Source organism: Denticeps clupeoides, chromosome 10 (genome assembly GCF_900700375.1).
Source record: "Denticeps clupeoides chromosome 10, fDenClu1.1, whole genome shotgun sequence".
NCBI classification, from domain to species: domain Eukaryota; kingdom Metazoa; phylum Chordata; class Actinopteri; order Clupeiformes; family Denticipitidae; genus Denticeps; species Denticeps clupeoides.
In genome coordinates this window covers 3,431,326-3,454,296 of record NC_041716.1, presented here as the reverse complement: position 1 = coordinate 3,454,296, position 22,971 = coordinate 3,431,326, and the positions used below count along the sequence as shown (strand labels likewise).

The following is a 22,971-nucleotide window of genomic DNA, read 5'->3' as shown; positions in this document are numbered from 1 at the left end:
ACGTGAGCTCTGGCTGGCGTCCCCCACCTCATGCCCACGGGCCGAGGACCACGTGGCGTCCATATGCTTGCGCTTAGGTCCGCGAGAAGCCACATAAATGTGACACGTGATGCAACTGTGGAGCATTCTTGTTTTTTTTTTTCTTGTGCGATATGAAGAGCTACGGCATTTGGTTGTTTTACAGGACCATCAACTGTTTAGTGGTTGCGTGCATAATGCAACCGTTCGTGAAGTATTTACTCCTGCATCCTAAACCCTTTAACTACGTATCTCAAAAGCAAAAAATATTTTAATTTGCATGTATATATGCACACTTTCTTCTTCGACATCCAGGACGATTTAAACTTGTAAAGTAGTGAGGTTTCCTTTTCGGGGTGCAGCATTCGTGTTTTGACGCACATTAGGAAATGTGATCCTCCCGTGTCCGGATTCCAGGCCAGTCCTGCGGGTCTGTCAGGTCTGAGGGAGGATCGGGGTCAATAGGCCGAAGCCCACGGCGGTCCCGCGTCTCGCAAATACTAATTATCATTTAAAAAAAAGTTTAAATAAACAAAAAAAAGTCATGTGCAAGTTTCCGAGGCTTTGCACCATGACGAGCGCAACGTGATGAAAAATTTTGAGACACAAGAAAAAATGTGCAACGCGTCAGACATCAGAAAGGAACAAGAAAAAACATCGCAAACTTAAACACGCTGAAGCTTAATTAAGCGGAAGAAGAGCAAGGCATACACTGTGTAAACACGGCTATGGTCAGATTAGACGGGGAACTCGGATCGTTTCAACGCGCCACAGCGAAATATCGGTCGAGCGCGAAACAAAGCCAAACGTGTCTCTTTTTTCCGTCTGGATGTTGACGGAATCGACCCGTCTCATCGCCGCGGGCGGACAACGTCGGTCACGTAGCTCATGCGTGCAGCTTCACGCCGTCGAATGCACGGCCAATCAGCTCGCGTCGATTTTCCGCGGTCGGCTCTGATTGGACAGGCCGGCACGTAAACACGTATCTCATTGGGTGCCCGAGACCTTTTTTCCCACCCCCCGGCCATTGGTTGGGGTCCGCGTCTTCCGATTGGCTAATGCGGCGTTGTCCCGCCCCGTCGGGTTATTTTTGTTTTTGGGTACGCGGACGAGCGCCAGAAGAAGAGCGCATGTAGGGAGACAAAGGGCCAGTTCTCCGTCTTCAGCTCTGAGTACCGACATGGCTCGCCAGAAAGTTGGGTCGATTGGCCGCGCTCTGCTGAGGCACCGCGGCGCGACGTCCACAGTCCCCGCCCTGGCATGTGGCGGCCTGGCGTCGAACGGCCCGAGTCCCGCAGCAGCGCAGAAATGCTGCAGAGGCGGCGAGACGTGCGGCTCGGAGGCCCCCAAAGCGCCCCCGCACAGGCACCACGTCGTGGGGAAGAAGAGAAGCGAGGAGTCGCTCACCGTGTCCGGCAGGGCGTACTCCTCCACCGCGCCCAAGATCAACCACAAAACTTACTTGTGGGCGAGATACAACGAGATGAAACGCCTCGTGCACGGTATTCATTATTATAATATTATGACTACCGCCATACGATACGTAAAATGCCAAGTTAAAGTTGCCAGAATTCATGAACCATGTGTAACAGTAGGTATAGATTCATTTAGATTTTTTTTTTTTACTAATCTACGAACAAATTATATGGAGCCAAATGAAGGAAATTGTAATATTGTAGTAGAGCATCCTGTTCTCAAGATTTGTAGTTGTTGAAAAATTATTATTTTATTTATTTACTTACTTTTCTCTGAATATTTAATAAATATCGTAATTAATATCATACTGTGTTCATATTTAATGTTTTTACAGGAATTTGGCTTTTTAATTTTTTTTTCATTTATTGTATCATTGACTTTCCGTCTGCAGATTTGATTCCTCCCGGCGTCTGCAATCTCCTCAATCCCTCCAACATTTATGCCAACAATGAAGTAAACCTGGCCGAGGTTGACATCTACGGCTTTGATTACGACTACACGCTGGCTCTGTACTCCAACGCTCTTGATGCAATGATCTACGACACGGCTCGCGACTTCCTCGTCAAACATTACAAGGCTCGTCAAGTTACAGTTTGGTCAACGAGACAAAGAAAAAAAGTGCAATTTGCTCTGTATTAATGTTCCTTTGGTTCTAATTAGTACCCGGAGGGAATCAGCAAGTATGAGTACATACCCAACTTCACTGCACGTGGGCTGCACTATGACATTCAAAAGGTAAAGAGAATTTTTACAAAAAAATCTTAAATGCCTTCTGCTTCTTACAGGAGAAATTAGGTGTGTGATTGTGTGAACTTGCTTTACAGGGACTTCTAATGAAAATTGACGCTTTCCATTACATTCAGCTGGGGACCGTGTACAGGTGAGATTTGAAAGGGCCTCACCGTTCCACCGTCTGCGGTTTCCATTGGACTTTTGGTGTTAATGACCTACCGACACACATAGAGAGAGTCCATTCGTCACAAATAAAACACGTAATGTCTTTTACTGCTAAATGAGCCATGTCTGACCTCATAGGGGCCTGAAGCCTGTCCCAGATGAAGAAGTCATGGAGCTTTATGGGGGAACCAATCACGTCCCACTTCACCAAGTCAGCGGTTTCTATGGGAAGGTCTGTGCTAAATGTCAGTCAGCCCGTTCAGTTTGTTTTTACAGGGGTGTAGGCTGCGTTTTACTGGGTCGCCCTGTACCCAGCGCTCAGAGTTCCCTCTGTCAGCATTCTTTTCTTTCATCACATCCTCTTCCCTGGAGATGAAATCAAGCTCCTCGTGTAATAACTTCCTTTTTCCTCCTGCACTACTGTTGTGAGAGATTAACATTCGTATCCGACAATATTTTGTGTTAATGTTGTAGATTTCGGTTTTATAAAAGGCACTTTCCGTCAGAGAAATGAAACCATTTTACATGCCCATTCGCTTTTCTGCGCCCTTGCAGGGTCCCAAAATGAAGCAGTACATGGATGTTTTTTCCATCCCGGAGATGACTCTCCTGGCAGCTGCCAACGACTACTTCATCACCAATGACATAGAGTACGACCCCGTACACCTCTACAAAGATGTGTCGGTGAGTGCAGCGCGGGCGGCTTCTCGGGACTGTCCTTCACACAAGCTAGCTTCTTCCTCGAGGTTTATGTTATTAATAAAAGCTACATTTTAATTTTTTTTTGTGCCTGAGGTTCGCTTCTGTTTTGTGTGGTTATTTTCTCCTTCTGTCACTCGAGTGCACCAGGAATAGAATGTCTCTTGTTTTTTTCTTCACTTCTGGGGACCCCATGAAGGACCAAAGTTCTTTCATCTGCCAAAGGCTTTTTTCTGTCTGTTCTCCTTTCTGCTGACGTCTTGACAAATTGTGGCAATAAAGCGGTTGGGGTCCTTCTTTCATGTTTCTGCCTGGCAGCTGAGAAGGGGAAGAGGACGCTTTTAAAATAAGTCAACTGGAAAAAAAGAAAAGTTATTAAAAAAATGTGAAATGTTGCAATATGAATGTTTGTTTTTCCAGGAGGCTATTGGAATGGTGCACATTAAGGGATACATGTACAAGTGGATAATGCAAGACCTAGGTGAGTAAAACCAGGTTACCATGGTCATTTTATAAACTTTTTATAAATTTTCACTTTTAATACCTGTACTAATGTATGCTTGCTTTCATTGGACATGATAATCGTGCTAATAAAATGGGGAACAAGCCGTTTTAATTCTGTGTTTTTTGTATTGTGAAATTCTTGTGAACGTGTGTGTGTGTGTGTGTGTATATATAATTTATTTATTTATTTTTTCTTATGCAATGTCACATTGCCAGAGAATGTTTTTCCTCTCGCTGATTATGGTTTACATAAAATGTAAACGGTTTTGTCCCTCAGACTGTAATTTTGTGACTCTGGTCCCGAGGGACACTTCAGCTTCTGGAGTTACAGCGCTGAACAAAAAAAATAAAATCAAGTGCGGTTTGTTCTTGAGTGGCTGTATCTCTGAATCAATTTCCTCCAGAGAAGTACATCCTGCGTGGTGATGAGACCTACGCGGTTCTGGACCGTCTGGCGAGCCACGGCAAGAAGCTCTTCCTGATAACCAACAGCCCCTTCAGCTTTGTGTGAGTGTCCCCTCTGCAAGTTCATGCTCCCCCACAACAAATCGGCCAAGTATTACATTTACATTTACAGCATTTACCAGGCGCCCTTATCCAGAGTGACTTACAATCAGGGTTAAGTGTCTTGCTCAGGGACACGATGGTAGTAAGTGGGATTTGAACCTGGGTCTTCTGTTTCATAGGCGAGTGTGTTACCCACTAGGCTACTACCATGAAGAGATTTGTTGTGCCAAGAAAAGTATTTTCTGCCACGTGACCATTTTTAAACCCTCAGTACTGCGTTTTCATATTGTTTCTGAGTTAGATACGATGTGCAAGAAAAATAAGCAATTTTTTTGTTTTCCTCCCCACCAGGGACAAGGGCATGAAGTACATGGTCGGGAAGGACTGGCGGGAATTCTTTGACGTTGTCATCGTTCAAGCAGATAAACCGCACTTCTTTAATGACTGTGTCAAGTGAGAGCTTTCTCTTTTACATCGCTACAATAATTTATTCATGTCACAGTTGAAACGTATTTTAATTTTACTTCTCGTGTTGTCTTTTGTAGGCCTTTTAGACGATTAGACAGTAACGGGGATCTTCAGTGGGACAAAATCAAGAGTTTAGACAAGGGACAAATCTACAAACAGGTAAAAAAAAAAAAATATTTTCGGTTTTATACTTTGTTTACTGCAACGGTGTAATTATGTGAATAATATGAACCTAAGTGAGAAGATATATAAATATAAGGCATCTTCCCCCTTTCTGCTGGGACAGTGTCACGGCTTGCCTACTAAACACTTGCCCTCCGATGATTTGAATGAAAATGGTCTGTTGGCCCCGGTTAAAGGAGACTGAGACGTAGGAGTCGCTTTCCACGTAATAAGCGGACGGTCCAGTGCGTATTGGCAGTAGCGGGGTGTAAGCCATTGATGTCGGGCTGTGTGGAGCGAATGGGGAGAGAGAGAGGGGGGCTCTTTGTCCCGGCTTTGCCCTTCGCTGCTTCGTTTAAAACTAAATGTTTTAAGTTGCGTGGTCCCAAGGTGGTCCCTGTTGGTAGGAGATAATTCCGATAAACCCCATCATCGGCTTTTTCAAACTCCAGAACTTGGCCCCCGCTGCCGCCACTTCCCCCTTCCCCCCTGCTGCGCTTCTATTGGTCAATTTGTCCAGGCAGTAGCCAGTGGAAACCTGTTGCTATGCTGCCGCTTCCGAAGTGTGTGGAGCGAGCAGCGTTGCCAGGTTTGCTCTTTAAAGTCACATCCCAGCCCACAAAAGTGGTGTCTTTTTTTTTTTTTTTCTTTTTTTTTTTTTTTTACTTATTTCTCTCAACCATGAAGTTGTTTTTCCCACACGGCTTTTGGCAAAGCTGCCGAGCAGATCAGCGCACGGTGGGTGGATGATTGCTCGCTTCGAGTTCCAAGAGCCCTGCTCTGGGCTTTTCTTTTTTCACTTTATAAAATGCGAATTAGCAATTTGTTCCTTTTCGGAGTTGTTTGTTTTATTTACCGCAATATTTTTATTGCATTTAAATATTAAAATGCTAATGACTGAGTTCCCTGTCTTTTTCTTCAGGGAAACCTGTTTGACTTTCTGAGGCTGACTGGATGGAGGGGATCCAAAGTGCTGTATTTCGGAGACCACCTTTACAGCGACTTGGCTGTAAGTCACGTCCTCAGTTTCCCAGCATGAGCGAGTTCCTCACATTGCTCACAGTCTTAGCATTTGTTCCATGTGTCTGCTTCAGTCAGCAGCAGTGGGATTTTTGCGTGTTCGATCCCGGTCTTTCCGTTTTAAAACTGCGACAGACTTTAACCTGTGCCCAGTGTGACTAATGTAGCTCCAAAATGGCCTTGCAGGATCTCATGCTTCGCCATGGCTGGAGGACTGGGGCCATTGTGCCCGAGCTGGAGGTGGAGACCAGGGTGGTGAACACCGAGCAGTACGCCCAGAGCCTCACCTGGCTCCAGGCCCTCACCGGCCTGCTGGAACGCATGCAGGTAAACCACACGTGTCGTGCCAGCATACGTTGGTGGACGGACTGTAGTCCAGGACGGGAAGTCTCATTTGACCGTTTTCTTAAAGCTTTTTCCACCTGCTCTTGCAGATGCATAAAGATCCAGAGTCCAAGAAGGTTCTGGAGGACTGGTTAAAAGAAAGGGAGGAGCTTCGGTGAGTTGTGCAACTTCACTCAAATCTTACGAGTTGCACGTGCATTGTTAAAAAAAACATTTGTCTTTGGATTCTTGCACAGGGCGGTGACAAAGAACCTGTTCAACCCCCAGTTTGGCAGCATCTTCCGTACGTGCCACAACCCTACGTACTTCTCCAGGCGCCTGTGCCGCTTCTCCGACCTTTACATGGCGTCCATCAGCTGCCTCCTCAACTACGACCTGTCGTACACCTTCTACCCCCGGCGCACGCCTCTGCAGCACGAGGCCCCGCTGTGGATGGATCAGCTCTGCACGGGCTGCATGAAGACCCCCTTCCTCGAGGAGATGGCGCACATTCGCTGATGTGGCGCAAGGTCGCTTTTTTTATTTTAACGCACAAGTACTAACTAATGGTGTTCATGAGGGTCCCCCCCCCCCCCTCTTCCTGCGGACAACTGAGGAAATCAGGACTACCCCCGTCCGTCCTTATGCTGCCACCTGCTGGAAGAACCAAGACATTACATTTCCTAGAGAACTATGGTACCCTCCCTCAGGCTAACTCTTGAAAATCTTGAAAGTTCCCTCTTATTCCTGTACGTTTTCCGTTGTGTCTGTTTTATTTTTTTTTTTGTTTTTTTTTAATATCCCTACCTCCTTTTACATTGGCGCCTTTCCCTGTGGTCCCGACACTGCCAGGTCACGCAACGAAATTGCTGCAGGTCTGCTCAGGTCAAGGGGCAGCATTTCTGCCTAATCCAGAGTCCAAGGCTTCCCGGGCTTGACCTTTCGGGTTGAATTGCCCTGATCGAGAAGAAAGCAAAAACTTTGTCCTGGTGCGGTTTCTGTCTGGCCTGTAGCACGGTGGCCGTTACGACGCCAAGCTTTTTATCAAATCAACAGAAGAAGGTGGGCGAATGAATAACGCTAACTAGATTTAACACGGCCGCAGAGACTTCGCCAGTGTACTATTTACTGTTTTTCTGTATTCAGTCTGAGAGCATTTTATTGTGTCGGTTCTCATGATAGCACTTGAAGAGCTTTAAAAATTCAATGTAAACACGTTTTTTTTTTTCTGTACGTTTGGTCACCGTGACCTTCAATTTCCATCCACTTGCGTGAAATGGTAATCTCTCTGCCTCAGCAATCATCTCATAGACATTTATGATTTAAATAAAAAAATAGATGGTCGATAATTTGTGCATTTAAAGTGTTTTTTAACTTGATCGGGAACAAACTCGAGGACAAGGGGACATCCGTGTGGGCTGGTTGGCTGCTATTTTTGCTACACTACACTTTTTCTTTTCCTTGTGTGTCCCTCTGCCTGACCGTTGTGCATTTGTTTACTGATGCTGTTACCGTGTACAATAAAACATTTAGACGTCAGCAGACGCTCTCCGTCCATTTCTTCCAACCCAAGTCTGTTTACTGCAGCCTAGTTCTTTTATCGCCATAAAAGTTTACGTTGCACAGTCGCCCATATGCTGGCCGTAACATGGCCTCCACAGTTATTGCTTGATGTATTGATTCTGTATATTCTTACTATGTTTCGATTCACTTTGTACTGTTTAACATGTACAGTACAGGTCATAAGTTTGGACACACCTTCTCATTCAATGTGTTTTCTTTATTTTCATGACCATTTACGTTGGTAGATTCTCACTGAAGGCATCAAAACTATGAATGAACACGTGGAGTTATGTACTTAACAAAAAGTGGAGACCTGGCCTCCACAGTCACCGGACCTGAACCCAATCCAGATGGTTTGGGGTGAGCTGGACCAACAAGAGCTAAACACCTCTGGGAACTCCTTCAAGACTGTTGGAGAAGCATTTCAAGTGACGACCTCTTGAAGCTCATCGAGAGAATGCCAAGAGTGTGCAAAGCAGTAATCAGAGCAAAGAAACTAGAATATAAAACATGTTTTTTGTTAAGTACATAACTCCACACATGTTCATTCATAGTTTTGATGCCTTCAGTGAGAATCTACCAACGTAAATGGTCCTGAAAATAAAGAAAACACATTGAAGGAGGAGGTGTGTCCAAACTTTTGGCCTGTACTGTATGTAGCTGAAATTGGGGGGAAACAGACATGTCCTAACTAAGCCGGTTTCATAAACTATAAATGGTTAGATTTTCTTAAAAGAAAATGAGTTGTTGGAGGAGTCGTCAATTTAAAGGCAACACAAATCCACGAAAGCATGTGAGTGAATCACGGAGCAGGAAGGCCCGAATAGACGTGCCTTCTAAAAAAAAAAAAAAAAAAATGTCTAATATCGATCAGATTCGATACTTCTCGTCTTCTCTCCCCCGCGAGTTCACGCCTGCGTTGCTGGTTCGCCAGTCTGCGTTTAGAAGCACCAGGGCCGGCCGCTGGAGGCGTGCTGCTCGCCTGGCTCGCCGTGATCGTATAGTGGTTAGTACTCTGCGTTGTGGCCGCAGCAACCCCGGTTCGAATCCGGGTCACGGCAGGATCCAGCAGCGTTGAGCTTTTTACTTTCTCACACATTTACATTTACAGCATTTATCAGTAGTTACAGGGACACTCCACCCCCGGAGCAACTTAGTGTCTTGCTGAGGGACAATGGTAGTAATTGGGATTTGAACCTGGTCTTCTGGTTTCGTAGATTAAACGCGGCGGCACGGTGTTTTTTTTCTTCTCTTTGTACGATTCCAGACCATTGTATTACTTTATTATAGTGGGCTATTCACATTGAACCTTTTATTTATCACATAGTTATAGCAGTACAACACGCAGTGAAATTCGCCCTGACTGTGCATAGTTACAGTAGTAGTTATAGATCTAAAAAATAAAATGAAACAGAAAGAATGGGGCTAGTAAAAAAGCAAGCAAGCTAAAACACAAGCAAAAAATATTTATGTTCAATGAGCACGTAAGACGCCGTTCCACCGGACCCACGCAGGAACTGGGTGGGGACGAGCACAGATGTTGCGTCTAGTGTGTTAGATTCCCCCTCCAGGGAAAACCAATAAGCAGATCCCCTGGTGAGTAGCGCATCGACCTCGGTGCCGCCCCCTGCAGGCGGACCAGCGGCACTGCAGGCGGCCGAGCGCCGTTTAAGGTGGAACGGAAAGGCTCGAATGACGAGTTCAGGCCGGCGTCGGTGGCGACTGAGGAGCCGCTTCTCCTCCTGATCGTCATGGCTGCGGCGGACGCCGTCGTCGGCGTCCTGGGCGCGTTTTGGAGGAGGCCCGACGCCCGTCGGCTCTTCCCTCTGCTCTTCCCCGCGATCTGCGTCGTCGGGTCGCTGCTGAAGGAGCTGGACCTCGTCCCGCAGTCGTACTTTTCCAGCAGCGGAAATGTGCTCAACGTGTAAGTGTCCGGTGCCGGGCGTCCGTAAACCATTTTTATATTATTATTTATTATTATTATTATTATTATATATATTTTTTAGCGAATATCTCCCTTACACCAAGAGAACGCGACCGTTTCCGGGGTTCGGCGGCTAGGACGCCGGGGACAGTTAGCCAACTTAGCCGGCAGGATTCCGAAGGTTACGCGGAAATGTGCGGAGTTGCGCGGCGGCCGACGAGCAACGCCGAGATTTATTTTAACCAACGCCGACTTTTCGCAGGAGACTTAACACTTTTTTTTCTCTCGCGTATTTTCCATTCAGGCGAAAGTTAACACCCCGGCTAATCGTGTACAGTGCGTCTTTATAGCCTTAATAGTTTTTAAAGAGGCCTAAATTGTTTTTTATGATTTATGATACTTAAGCCTCTTCTTACCCCTGATTATGTTTTTTAAACCAGTTTGTTCCAACATCTGTGGGTAAAGACCTGTTATAACCTCATCTGTTCCCATTTAAGTGTTCTTTAGTTTCTACTGATTACAATATTTCTCGTAGAAAGTCCCAGAAACTATGTTTTTAATTAAAAAAGAGACTATTTTGAATCTGTTCTGTTTCAGATTCTTTGTTAAGGTGTCCTGGGGCTGGACCATTTTCCTCTTGGCCCCATTCGTTGCTCTCTCGAACTCCATCAGCAGACCGTGGGCGTTCGTCCTACGTCGTCTCAGTTCGCTGCTGGTGGCCACGGGCATCTGGTATGTCTGCACCGAGACCTTCTTCTTCATCGAGGACCTCACCGGATGCTGCTATGAGACGGGGAACGTGCAGGTCGTCCTCGGAGAGTTTCAGACCAAGGCAGCTTGCAAGAAGGCGGGTTTCTACTGGGAGGGCTTTGACATTTCAGGACACTCGTTCATCTTGTCTTACTCTGCCCTTGTGATCGTTGAGGAGATGGCTGGAATGGTGGACCCAAGAAGCGGTCAACCAAAAGGCCTCAGAAAAGACGTTCTTTCTGTCCTGTACGTGTCATTGAACTGCATAGTGGCTCTGTGGGTGTTGATGTTTGCCAGCACATCTGTCTATTTTCATACCCCCGTTCACAAAATCCTGGGCACTGGAACTGGCTTATTCACCTGGCTTGTCACGTACCACTACTGGTACCTCATGGAAATGTCGCCCGGACTTCCCCCGAAGCCGAAGGTGTACAAACAGCGCGCTTGAGACACGCACGACCTCCGAACCCCTGAATAAGCTGCACATGCATTTATAGGTGGACCATCTTCCGTGTTGTGGAAGAAAATTTTCGACCACCGTTTCGCCCTGGGCCAAGTTGTCTACATGCTTCATGCCGAAAGCTCCTCGTGAACAGATGGGCGGTCTTAAAACGACCTGCTGTAACACAAGATCCTGTCCACACGTCGGTTCTATTGTTAACCTGTTATGTTGTTGCCTTTTAAAATAGCACTGACAGGACGCAGTTGTACATGAAGTACTGTACTCAGAATCTCTTTTCCTTTTATCGCAATTATCTCCGCCTGTTGGACCATCGATGCACGTAATTCCGTCTGATTTCGCAAGCTCTTACAACGCTAAGATTTTATGAATGTGGAGGACAACCGAGTCTAAAAATGACCCTGTGTTGCATTAGAACTGACTCACGTGATCCTTTTATTTATTGCCATATTCAGTGACTGACCAGTGTCCCATTACATATCCTTGTTTTCAGCCAAGGGCTGGGAGGAACGCTTTGTGTGAATTAAGATTTAAAACTGAAATCGGTTTTTGTCCCATAATCAGTTCGAGCCTCGTGCCAGCTTTGTATCGTCACCCTCACCCTGTTGAAAGCACGACACCAAATAAATCAAATGGAAACACTCATCTGCTGCTGTATTTTATTGTCATTGATGGCAACTGAACAAATTAAGGCTCATGAAGAAACATCTTAAAAAGCACCATAAATAAATGCATATTTATACATAGAAAAATAAAAGTTACAAAGTAAAAAATAATATATCGTGAGCTGTACTATGGCCATTAAATAAAATATATTTTGATCGTCGCTTCTTCTTCCTTTATGAGCCATTAATTTCAAACCTCGGTTCAAGCGGAAACACGTGTTCATGTTTTTCGGACACGGCTGTAAAATTCTCCCACATCTCCAGTTACAGGCCTGGTTCTTCTCAGGTTCTGCGCCTTTCCTTTCACATCTTTCTGGGAATATCCCAGGATTTACCACTGCCTTTACTCAAAGGTAAAGGTGAGCAGGAACATGAGGGGAATGGTGGGCTGCGGCGATGGCCAGGGTTGTCTGGTTTAACTACTGAGACGGATCGATTCCAGTCACGAGCAAGACGAGCGTATCGATGTGTGTGTGAGAGGAATGGCTTGAGCACAGTGAGAGATCTGTAGTATTTTATTTGAACCGATAAAGTTTTCTTTGGTTGATCACTAGTCACTAACAGCCAGGTGAAATCCAGATACGTCCTCGTGAGATTCACCGCATTAGTCTAGACCAATCGAAATTGGATTAAAAAACTTCTAGAGACTGAATTTCTGATGAGATATAAAGCTTGAGTGCTGGATTCTAATGTTAGCTTTAGCTTAATGAATCGCACTATACTCCCGATAGCATTAATGTGCAACATATGAAGCTCGGCAGTCAACACTAGAAGGTCCAGGCTGGGAAAGGCCTGGGTGAAGATGGAGAAACAGGGGTGCAAAAACATCCGAAAAATTGCAAAAACCATGCGTGACCACCGTGCCGAGGACAAAGAGAACTAAAGGGATCGAGTGAGGAGAAAGGTGCACTCTAAAGGGACCCCTCCGGTCTCCAGGAGGTAAAGCCGGGCTGCACCAGCACTCCTGCATTTTACAAGTAAGTGGCATCAAGCAATTCCTCCTCTACCAACTACGGCTTAAGTAGCAACGCCAGACTTCTTCTTATTCATATGCACCTGTGACACACAACCCCTGCACAAAGTCTTATTTGCTCTGGCCATAGCATTGCTAAAACGCAGGCCTAATGATGGCGCTACGCCGGTCACGACTAGGTTTTTGAGGAGTCATGCTAAGGGTGGAGACCTACATTCTAGCGGTGAGTGAAGATTGGAATTTGAGAACAAGTGCTGCCAACTGGGGCAGTACTCCTAGCAGATTCCATTTGTGCCCTTTGCAGGTGTTGATGTGGATTGCATGTACTTCGTCATTTTGTTTGGCAGTATTTTGGCAACAGGATAAATATACAGAGTGCCACGCTAATGATCAGCAATACAAAAAACATAAATAAACAAACAAACAAATAAATAAATAAATGCCCATCGTAAGTAAAGGAAGGCCTGGATGATCTGAACAGTGAACAGGGATTCCAGATTAAAATCTGTGGATTCAACAACATTCCTATTTCTGGTACACAAAATATTGGAAATACCACCTATATTCTCCCACAGAATAAAACTTTTTTTTATTGGGAAATCCCATTGATTTTCACTATAGGCTTACATAATGACAACATGACTTGGGCTTTATATAAAAAGTAATTAGCAGGTGAAATGTTGTTCTGATTGTTTGCTTCTTTGCTTAAGTTAATATAGCTAGGCCTCAAACATTCCTCCAGAACAAATGAGCAGCGAAATAAATACAATTAGAATTAACAAAAGGAAACTGAACAGATGAAGGCATAAATTAGAAAAACGATGTGCTGCTGTAAGAAGAATTCCCTGTCATGGAATGTTCTTAATATTTTAGTTTACCCAGATAATATTTTTATTCATATACTTCCTCATATTTTCCTGCTGTCGTAAAACAGTTACAGAAAAATGTTAAACGTCACACAAACTACAGACACTGAACACGTGGAGATGAAGGGCATTCACTACATGTATTTCTTTTTTAAAAACCAGTAGGCAAAATAACCCATTCCTCCCAGTGAACCCATTAAGAAGGAGGCCCCGAAGAAGGACGGCGGCTTCTTTTTTACCATTCGGAAAGCGTTGGGTAGAACTGCTGATAAGAGCGTGGTGTGAATGTCGCCCAGAACCTTCCGGAAAGCGTAGCGCTTCTGCACGCGCTCAAAAAACGTCTGGAGGTTGGGTCGACTGCCGTCCTCCCAGTACTTGCTGGAGAGTCCTAAGAACTTGAGCCGGTGCAATGTGGCTCCCAGACAAATGTCAGCCAGCGTGAAGTCAGGTCCACAGAGCCACAGCTCGCACTTCTGACCTGTCGCCAGACAAAACGCAGTCCTGTAAGATTCACTAGGAAAAACCCAGGTAATGAGAAGATTCTAACAACATTAGATTCTTAAATAAATGTGACAGAATATGTATAAAAGCATCCATTATTCACTGTACAGGTTAGAGGCAACCAAATTACAACAATATATAGACTTACAATCAGTAGTTACAGGGACAGTCCCCCCCTGGAGACACTCAGGGTTAAGTGTCTTGCTCAGGGACACAATGGCAGTAAGTGGGATTTGAACCCGGGTCTTCTGGTCCACAGGCGAGTGTGTTACCCACTAGGCTACTAGCACCCCTATTTCATTAACTTCTTCCCAGATGACATTTTCTCCCGCAGATTATCTCAAAACATTCTGGGTCGTGCACTTTCTCCCCAGGGGGAATGAAGCTTGCGCCGTTTTAGAGTTGGAACTGAATTAGCAGCTTGTTCAGGATTTACATTTACATTTACAGCATTTACCAGACGCCCTTATCCAGAGCGACTTACAATCAGTAGTTACAGGGACAGTCCCCCAAAAGTTGTTCATATCTACTTCATAACATTCTTTTTGTTTAAAAAAAGTTCTTCTGAGCCTGATGGTGAGTGAGCAAATGTGACTACACTCAGACAGAAACAAAAACCTTGATATTCCAGTTTCCTCTTCTCAAGTTCGGCCTCCACCTGGTCCAGCACCATGGCCAGCTCGTCAAGGATCTTCTTCAGGTACGTCACATTATCATGGTCCAAGATCTTTGCCTGAAGACACACAAGCAATCTGAGAATTGTAATTCTAATTACTGTAACGCAATTTCAACATGCTTTTCAGGTCAGGTTTAAGGCCAGGTTTTAAACAGCTCTCACCATGAGCTTCTTCTGCTTGGAAAGGTATGGCTCTGTCAGCTGTGGCTCCTCGTGGTCCAGCTTCATCAGCTCTGATGCTGCATTGGCCAAGTGTCCTATACGTGTAAGCGTTTGAATACGCACAGAGAAAAAGCAGTGCTACTTATTTACCGACCTTAAACACCTCGAATCATTAATATAACCACCAAATCACTGTTTTTATCCGCTGCAATATCTCACACCTTCAACGTTGTGGAGGTGTGTGTGTGAGGAGTTACATGCTCTTCCATCCAAAGGCATGCACGCTTGGTGAATTGGCGACCCAGAATTGTGTGTGTGTGTGTGTGTGTGTATCCACCCTGCAGTGGGCTGGCGCCCCTCCCTGGTTGAGTCCCCACCCTGTGGGCTTATAGTAGGATTATGTGGTTATGGAAAGTCAGTGAGTGTATTGGACACAACAGAGTGCCGTATTACACCATCAATCATCCATTAAATGTCGTTTCTAATGAATACCCGATATAATCTTTATTGCTTTTTTCTCTCCTCAGATGTTGCCCACAGTGACCAGTTAATTCCTTTTGTACACGAGTCACACATTAGACAAATGATAAAATCAATCATTGAGTGGCCGTGAATTAAAAGTCCCTGCGAGCAGCGTGCGCTCTCCAGCACATGACGCATCGCAGGGCTTTGCAGGAGCGGAGCGGGACTTTCCTCACCTTGTCCGACCTGCTCTGAAATACGGGCTGCAGTAACAGTGGAGGCGGTCGAGAAAAACAGGAAACAGTCAAGATGGGTTCTATTGGAGTCTACGGAGACTACGACAGTCGTTATTTTGAAGAATCTAATACAAGAAATACAAACGTGGTTCTTTTAGCACCATAGACAGCTCTGCGGTGTACATTTGCAGTCTTTTGCCAAGGCCACCTGAGGTCGCTACTCAGTGCTACTGTGCTATGGAGGGTACGTAAAATGTACATGTAGGGTCTTGTAGACCAAACCTTGTTTTTATACTAATAATCTTTCTATTTGAAGATAGCAGTGAAAGTCATTTAACTGAAATCAAGAAATCAATTAAGGGCACACACACACACACACCACTCACTCATAGATTCACACCGGAAAATTCAGAGCCGCCAATCGCCAATTCACCAAGCGTACATGCTTTTGGATGGTGGGAGTGAACTGCAGAACCTGGAGGAAACCTGTGCCGACACGGGGAGAGCATGCAAACTCCATGCTCCAAATCACATGAATTCATTTGAATTCCAAATCACAACCTTGGTCACATATCATCACGTATCATGCTACGGAATGTTCTATTTGTTCCCGTTTATTGCCTGGATCCTAAAAAGAGGATCCGAGGGGAAGTCACACGAGAAGAAGTCGGCGCCACTCACTGCGAATCTCTGCGGTGGCATACTTCGGGATCATGGAGTCTGTGGTGAGCTCCGGATGCAGAATGCAGCCATGTGTGTACACGTCCATGGGCAGACCGTCCAGCAGCTCGCGGTACTGCTGCACGCGTGCATGCAGGGGGCTGCCTTTGTCCGGAATCAGCTGTGCAATGTTGTCTAGCGAAACACAAAGAAGAAGGTAACATGGCCGTGCCCCCCCGAAACCTGGAAGGTTCGACGCCAAACGAGTTAAAAACACAACGCTTTCACTGCCAGAGCCTCCTGCAGCGGGCTGATGGCCAGGATGCTGACTCAGGCACCATGGAAGCATGCTGAACAGGCCGGTGTGATGGTCTTATTTCGGCCGCCTCGGCTGTCAAGCTACAGCTACTAGTAAGAGGTGCATTTAAAAGCATTGCACTTTGCTTTAAAGCCCGATGAACTTTTGTGCATTAACAGCTAAGCGTTTGTGTTACACAGAGACAAATATTTTTCTGTTTTTTGGGTGTTTTTTTTGTAATAAGGTGCCAATACCAAGATTTACACCACAGCGCAAAGCGTTTATAGTGCACCTCACCAGTTACACTAATAATACTGTCACAACTTGGGGTCCAAGGGGAAGAAGGCACAGAAGCAGGACATTAAGAGATTTATTAAGGGCCAAAAGGAAATGGAAAGAAAGAAAAAAAAACAGAAGGCATAAAGCCTTAATCCATAAAGGAACTGAAACAAACACAGGTTGGGTTCATGGTCCACGTCAATGTGGTTCTTATGGAGTCCTGGGATGGACCAGGAGCTCCTGCTGTGATCACCCCATGGCCCCTGGGAGCCATTCAGATTCCTTTACCCTGGTGGTCTTAGGTTCTGCTCTTTTGCACATCGACAGTAGCAGCATGTGCATATTAACTCAACTCCTAGGGGTAAGAAAAAGTGTGAGGCATATTTATGATCAGTGGTCAGGGGCAATACATGTTAATTTTTAACTTTTGAGTACTAGAGAGAGGAGAGTGGTTCAAAAACCATCCGATATGATATTTAATTCCACTGTATTGCCTCCCGCTCTGGTATGTGACGTTTTTAATCTAATACGCACTTTTAAAAAATCGAATCACACGTGTGTCTGGACAGGAGAAGAGGGTGAGAGGGGGGGGGGGAGAGAGAGAGAGAGAGAGAGAGAGAGAGAGAGAGCTGTCCAGAGACACAAACAGGTAGCAAGTTTCTGAGAGGGAATGTTATTAGTAGGGATACACTGGTTGGCAAGCTATCATTTTCACCTTAGGTCACCACAAAGTCCTAAAAACATGTGTGTGTGTGTATGTCAAGCTTCTAACCCCTTCAATGCTCACTGCTCATTACTTACACGAGTGGCTCTATGGACTGGCAAGTACAGGGGAAAGACCCATCTTATTTTCTGGCTGATTTCAAGTCAATGGCTGTTAGAAACATGCCATATATCATAATAAAAATAACAATAATAATAATTATTACTAGTGATGCTGTTATTGAACCTGTTACAGGCCATCACTGCTCATATTGCACGTACAGTTACGTACTATTAACAATCAACTCCACAAATATTCACTGCTGAATATTTTCAACACTACAGATTTCATGACTAATGAGAGGCATAAGGAGTTTCCAGATCAGTGACACTATTACAGTAAGTAATCTAAACACATTGTACACTGGGCCAGAGAGGCGTACTATTTGAAAATTGGAAGTATTGCCATTATTCTGAGTTTGTCTCAGTTATATTTAATATGGATTAATAATAAAAGATATGTAGTTGCGGTAGCTGTCTTAGTGAAGGTGAAAAGTATTTACTTGTATTAGAAATGGATTATTAATTTTTAAAATCAGTACAAAGCTACTTTCTGAGTGACTTGTACATCACTGCTGTTTATATAGAATGAGTTGATGGCCGAGTTGATGAGGCTTGCAGCAAAGCCTCAGGACACAGTGTTCCACCTCATGGGGTTTCCTTGTCCTTGTTCCACCTATAATTAGATCCTATGTTGTAATGGCCTATATCACCACAATAATATATATACCATATATATGCGCCATGGTTCCGACTGCGGGGGGGCTTGGCCAGGTGTCCATGGAGTCCATGAGTTCGTTGGGTGTTTGTCCACGTTTTCCACGGCCCTGTACTGTGTGTCTTTGTTATAAGCAAATCCCCCTTCTTGTCAAGTATGCATCCCTCCTTCCTGCCTGCACCGAACCATCATACGTCTCTGGGATTTCTGAGTGCTTCACAGCTTTGTTAGTAAAATATGAAGTCTGTCTAATCATTCGCAAAATGAGAGCATGTGCACATCTGAAATGAAATGTTAAAAATGAGCAATACCTCCTGCAAAGTTGGTTTCAATGTAATCAATGATCTGGTTGTAGTCGCTGACAATGGTGTTGCCGTGGATGAAGACAGGGACTTCCTCGCCCAGATTAAGCCTCATGAACCATGGCTCCTTGTGTTCGGTCAGAGGCAGGCTCACGTCACGCTCTTCACACAGCAAACCCTTCTCATTGATCACCAGTCGCACCTAGAAAAAACAATACAAGCAGTTATGAGTATCGCTATGGTTACAGATAGATTTCTACGGCCCTATGGACCACGTGGAGAGAAGAGAGGGACAAGGACAATGACAGCTGAGTCTACCCTCATCCAAACGCAGAATGCAGGTTATATGAGGTCAAAGCAGCATAGAGAACAAACTCTATAAGATTAACTTTATTATTATCGTGCATCAATTCTGCATGTCCTTCATCTTCAGGCAGCCTCCACGTTGTATTGCACGCCTTCAAACCCATCAACCCTGCCTCTCCTGTTACAGATCGTAACGGCCAGTTGGCTTCATTTTTAATCTTTAGCTCATCCGTCATTTGTTCCTTTGTCCTTGTTCCGACTGCTCTGGTCATATCCATCCTCAGCCAATGGAAAATATTGCGCCGATCTTCAGTCAAAGTTATTGCTTGAAAGAGGTAAAAATCTACATCACTACGTCATTGTGTATGACGGGTCAGCGCTCCAGGATTGATTCTAATCTACGCGCCAGCTGAGATGCGTTTCACATTGGTTTTCCATTAGGCAGTGCCTCGCGTCAGAATGCATGACACTTGTGTGCTGACATGTGTGACACTAACTGAGCAAGCGTGGTCACTTGCCAATAAAATGAGCTACACTTTAAGATGACAGCATGGGTCAAGGGTCTCCACCTATCTATACACGTTCAAGGGAACGTTCAGAAACCTTCAAAGGTGCCACCACATTAGAGTGCATATAACATCCACACCATAAACTGTTCATTCAGGTACACTCATCATAGGCATGAATGTCATGGTCGCTTTTGAACTTCGGTCATTTATTTTCAACAATCTAGCTGTTGATTCGATCGTAGACGCTGCTCGAGTGCAGACAGTGACACTGGGCTTCCTGCAGTTTCAAGTTCAAGGAGGGCTTGGGCTGTGGGCTTGAAGAGCATGTACACTAACAGTCAACAGACCATTTTCTGAAGAACCAGATGCAAGACACATAGTTGGTATTTGTTGCATTAAAAGAACTATGTTTAATGAATCTGTTTTTTCAGAGTTGCCTCTTTTTACCTCCATGCATGCTTACATGCCCAAAAGTTTGGACACACCTTCTCATTCAATGTGTTTTCTTTATTTTCATGACCATTTACGTTGGTAGATTCTCACTGAAGGCATCAAAACTATGAATGAACACATGTGGAGTTCTGTACTTAACAAAAAGTGGAGCCCTGGCCTCCACAGTCACCGGACCTGAACCCAATCCAGATGGTTTGGGGTGAGCTGGACCAACAGCTTATGGCCTGTACTGTACATATTTCTTGTTTTTGAAGTGGCTGTCATTGTGAAGCCGTGCAGCACAGCACACGGTGACACGGCGGAACGTGGCAGCCATGACCGCAGTGTGTGGGTACGGTACCTTGCTCGAACCCACGACCCTCTGATAACGGGTCTGTTTCCTTGCCCGCTAGGTCCACCACTGCCCCACATGCTCTTGCTAAGCGACAACTTAACATAATGCTAACACGGCCGCTCAGTTAATTCAGTAAATGCTGCCATGGGGTCGGTGCTCAGGTATACAGGTACATCGGATTCTTACCAGCTGAGACGGTTCCACCAGCTTCCGAAACCTAGACGAGCGCACGGCATCCAGGTTTCGGTGCCCACTGAAGATGCCAGCTCGTAAAACATCTCACTTCTCTGGCCGCAATTAAGTCGTGGCGAGTCAATCGGACCCAGATTGAGGGCCCGTGGAAGATAATGCTGTTCCGGAGACATCTAATCAGGCCGAGGAGTGAATAAATGGAGGTGATAAGTGTCTCGCCAGCGGATCACTGCCAGCGGGGAGGGGCCCTGCACGTGGACGCCGGCGCCGTGGGGGTCCGGCCGGGAACGCACGCCCTGCAGACCTTGCTGCTGGACACACGGGGCTCGGGTTCCGGCGCCGGGCCCCGGATTACATCACAGCCACAGACCCCAAGCGTGCAGGGGAAACGCCGGAGCCCTGGCTAAACGTCAAAACGCCACTTCATCCTCCATTCATTATTTAAGAGCAGAATAAAACGAATTAAATGTTTGATTCTGCATATCCATCTCAGTCTGGATCTATATATTTTATATATACATATACATACACATGGCAATCTATTTATTTCTTTTAGCTGCTGCAGCCCGTTCGCAACATGCCACGTGTTTTTATTAAGATACTCGACAGATATTAACGCGCACGACGTCCTCGGAATGAATAACATGCCACAAGCCCTCCATTTTCACGGTGTGTTGTTACCTTCTGGGAGCTGAAGGACTGCGTCCAGTGATATAAAACCAGCCTGTCGTGAGAGAAGGACCGGGGCTCTATCGTCGCCTCCTGGCTCTCGTCTCCGTCCGGGACTTTGCCGTCCTCGTCCACGGCAGAAATGGGCCACCAGCTACAGTTGGTGGGGGTAACATTGTTGGAAGACGCCATGACAGAAGGGCTTCGTGCGTGAGAGAGGGGAGCAGGGAGGGAGAGATGGAGAGAGAGAGAGAGGTGTGGAGAGAGAGGGAGGAAGGGAGAGAGACAGAGAGAGAGAGGGATAGGGAGGGAGAGAGAGAGTGGGAGAGCGAGGTATGGAGACGGAGAGACAGAGAGAGGTGGGGAGAGAGAGGGAGGAAGGGAGAGAGACAGAGAGAGAGAGGGATAGGGAGGGAGAGAGAGAGGGAGAGAGAGAGTGGGAGAGAGAGGGATGGAGACGGAGAGACAGAGAGAGGTGGGGAGAGAGAGAGGGAGGAAGGGAGAGAGACAGAGAGAGAGAGGGATAGGGAGGGAGAGAGAGTGGGAGAGAGAGGTATGGAGACGGAGAGACAGAGAGAGGTGGGGAGAGAGAGGGAGGAAGGGAGAGAGACAGAGGGATAGGGAGGGAGAGAGAGAGGGAGAGAGAGAGTGGGAGAGAGAGGTATGGAGACGGAGAGACAGAGAGAGGGGGAAGAGAGAGGGAGGAAGGGAGAGGGAGAGATTTCAGCAACGCGAGAACAGCATCATCGATTTTAACGTCGACGCATCAGCTGCAGTCCCGTTTTCAAAACATCCGTCCGCGGTTGAAACCCGCTTAAAGACATCCGAACATGCGCCGTGGAGCCTTGGTCCGGCGCTGCTGGGGTGAACTGGCGAAGGTCAACACAAAAAAATCAAAAACACGTATACTAGTGTAAGTAATAAACAAAAATACCAAACAAAATATTATTATAGATATACTCCAAATCAATTATTACAGGGAAAAACATCCATCACTTAAATATTTGCAAAAATGCAATTTTATAGCAAGTTAAAAGGTTGTCCTCAGCTATAAAGGTGAATTTTTGTAATACTTTAGACTTGCCACAAGAGGGCAGGACGTTGCTACTGAACAAAATATAAAACAATATACAGGGTGGGTCATTTATATGGATACACCTTAATAAAATGGGAATGGTTGGTGACCTTGAACACATTTTATAAGTGGTCAGAAACTTGTAAATAACTAATGAAAGAATAAAGTTAAACCAAGCTGACCATTGTTTGTCTTGTGAAATTGCCAATAAATCTGATGTGTCACATGACCCTCTTCCTATTGAAAAAACAAATGTTGGATCCAAAATGACCGACTTCAAAATGGCCACTATGGTCACCACCCATCTTGAAAAGTTTCCCCCCTCACATATACTAATGTGCCACAAACAGGACGTTAATATCACCAACCATTCCCATTTTATTAAGGTGTATCCATAGAAATGGCCCACCCTGTATGATAAAGTAAATAAAAATCGAATAAAAGATTGTTATTACCAGACAAAATACAGGCATTATTTAAATACATATTTTAAAAATCCCTAATTTACATATTTGCAAATTAACAATTCAGCACATTTATTTAAAAGGATGTCCTCAGCTATAAAGGTGAATTTTTGTAATACTTCAAACTCGCCACAAGAGGGCGGGCCGTCACCACTACACGAAATATAAAAATATATATAATAAATTAAATTAAAATCTAATAAATTATTGTTAATACCAGACCAAATATAGGCATTATTTAAATACATTTACATAAAAATAATCCCTCATTTACATATTTGCAAATAAACAATTCAGAACCTTTATTTAAAAGGTTGTCCTCAGCTATAAAGGTGATTTTCGTAATACTTCAGACTTGCCACAAGAGGGCTGGACGTTGCTACTACACAAAATATAAAACAAAATATAATAAAGTAAATAAAAATCTAATAAAAGATTGTTATTACCAGACCAACTATAGTCATTTTATAGTCATTATAGTCATATAGTCATTAGTAGGGCAGTGGTTGCCTAGCAGTTAAGAAAGCGGCCCCATAATCAGAAAGTTGCCGGTTCGCATCCTGAGCCGCCAAGGTGCCACTGAACAAAGCACCGTCCCCACACACTGCTCTCGGGCACCTGTCATGGCTGCCTACTG

General features: G+C 45.1%; 3 protein-coding genes and 1 non-coding gene across 4 annotated transcripts; 3 read left to right on the top strand and 1 right to left on the bottom strand.

Moving 5' to 3' along the window:
• Positions 1-1,106: 1,106 nt before the first annotated feature.
• nt5dc2 (5'-nucleotidase domain containing 2) lies at positions 1,107-7,614 on the top strand. Its single transcript, XM_028994438.1, has 14 exons — positions 1,107-1,520; positions 1,886-2,070; positions 2,155-2,229; positions 2,319-2,374; positions 2,530-2,623; positions 2,947-3,075; positions 3,511-3,571; positions 3,999-4,101; positions 4,453-4,554; positions 4,647-4,728; positions 5,654-5,740; positions 5,938-6,078; positions 6,186-6,250; positions 6,333-7,614. Exons 1-14 carry the CDS (start codon positions 1,199-1,201, stop codon positions 6,592-6,594), a joined length of 1,764 nt encoding a protein of 587 aa, XP_028850271.1. The 5' UTR covers positions 1,107-1,198; the 3' UTR covers positions 6,595-7,614.
• A 1,013-nt stretch (positions 7,615-8,627) lies between these two features.
• Positions 8,628-8,699, top strand: trnah-gug (transfer RNA histidin (anticodon GUG)). Its single transcript has one exon. It is a non-coding gene; the product is annotated as a tRNA-His (tRNA).
• A 565-nt stretch (positions 8,700-9,264) lies between these two features.
• Positions 9,265-11,417, top strand: fitm2 (fat storage inducing transmembrane protein 2). The gene is made up of 2 exons (XM_028994454.1): positions 9,265-9,562; positions 10,160-11,417. The coding sequence occupies exons 1-2, from the start codon at positions 9,390-9,392 to the stop codon at positions 10,758-10,760; spliced, it is 774 nt and encodes a 257-aa protein (XP_028850287.1). The 5' UTR covers positions 9,265-9,389; the 3' UTR covers positions 10,761-11,417.
• Positions 11,418-21,114, bottom strand: gdap1l1 (ganglioside induced differentiation associated protein 1-like 1). Its single transcript, XM_028994451.1, has 6 exons — positions 20,808-21,114; positions 18,342-18,534; positions 15,995-16,168; positions 14,616-14,710; positions 14,396-14,510; positions 11,418-13,754 (listed from the first exon to the last, which is right to left on the bottom strand). The coding sequence occupies exons 1-6, from the start codon at positions 20,985-20,987 to the stop codon at positions 13,411-13,413; spliced, it is 1,101 nt and encodes a 366-aa protein (XP_028850284.1). The 5' UTR covers positions 20,988-21,114; the 3' UTR covers positions 11,418-13,410.
• Between the last annotated feature and the right edge of the window lie 1,857 nt (positions 21,115-22,971).

What these genes read in the sequence shown, in the direction of transcription:
- nt5dc2 (XM_028994438.1), top strand. Translation starts at nt 1,199, where the DNA reads ATGGCTCGCCAGAAAGTTGGGTCGATTGGCCGCGCTCTGCTGAGGCAC. An exon ending in AACAGCCCCTTCAGCTTTGT is followed by an intron (nt 4,102 to 4,452) that starts GTGAGTGTCCCC and finishes CCTCCCCACCAG; the next exon opens with GGACAAGGGCATGAAGTACA. An exon ending in AAAGAAAGGGAGGAGCTTCG is followed by an intron (nt 6,251 to 6,332) that starts GTGAGTTGTGCA and finishes ATTCTTGCACAG; the next exon opens with GGCGGTGACAAAGAACCTGT.
- fitm2 (XM_028994454.1), top strand. Translation starts at nt 9,390, where the DNA reads ATGGCTGCGGCGGACGCCGTCGTCGGCGTCCTGGGCGCGTTTTGGAGG. An exon ending in AGCGGAAATGTGCTCAACGT is followed by an intron (nt 9,563 to 10,159) that starts GTAAGTGTCCGG and finishes GTTCTGTTTCAG; the next exon opens with ATTCTTTGTTAAGGTGTCCT.
- gdap1l1 (XM_028994451.1), bottom strand. Translation starts at nt 20,987, where the DNA reads ATGGCGTCTTCCAACAATGTTACCCCCACCAACTGTAGCTGGTGGCCC. An exon ending in TGAAACCAACTTTGCAGGAG is followed by an intron (nt 16,169 to 18,341) that starts GTATTGCTCATT and finishes GTGTTTCGCTAG; the next exon opens with ACAACATTGCACAGCTGATT. An exon ending in GAGGAAACTGGAATATCAAG is followed by an intron (nt 13,755 to 14,395) that starts GTTTTTGTTTCT and finishes GTCTGGCGACAG; the next exon opens with GTCAGAAGTGCGAGCTGTGG.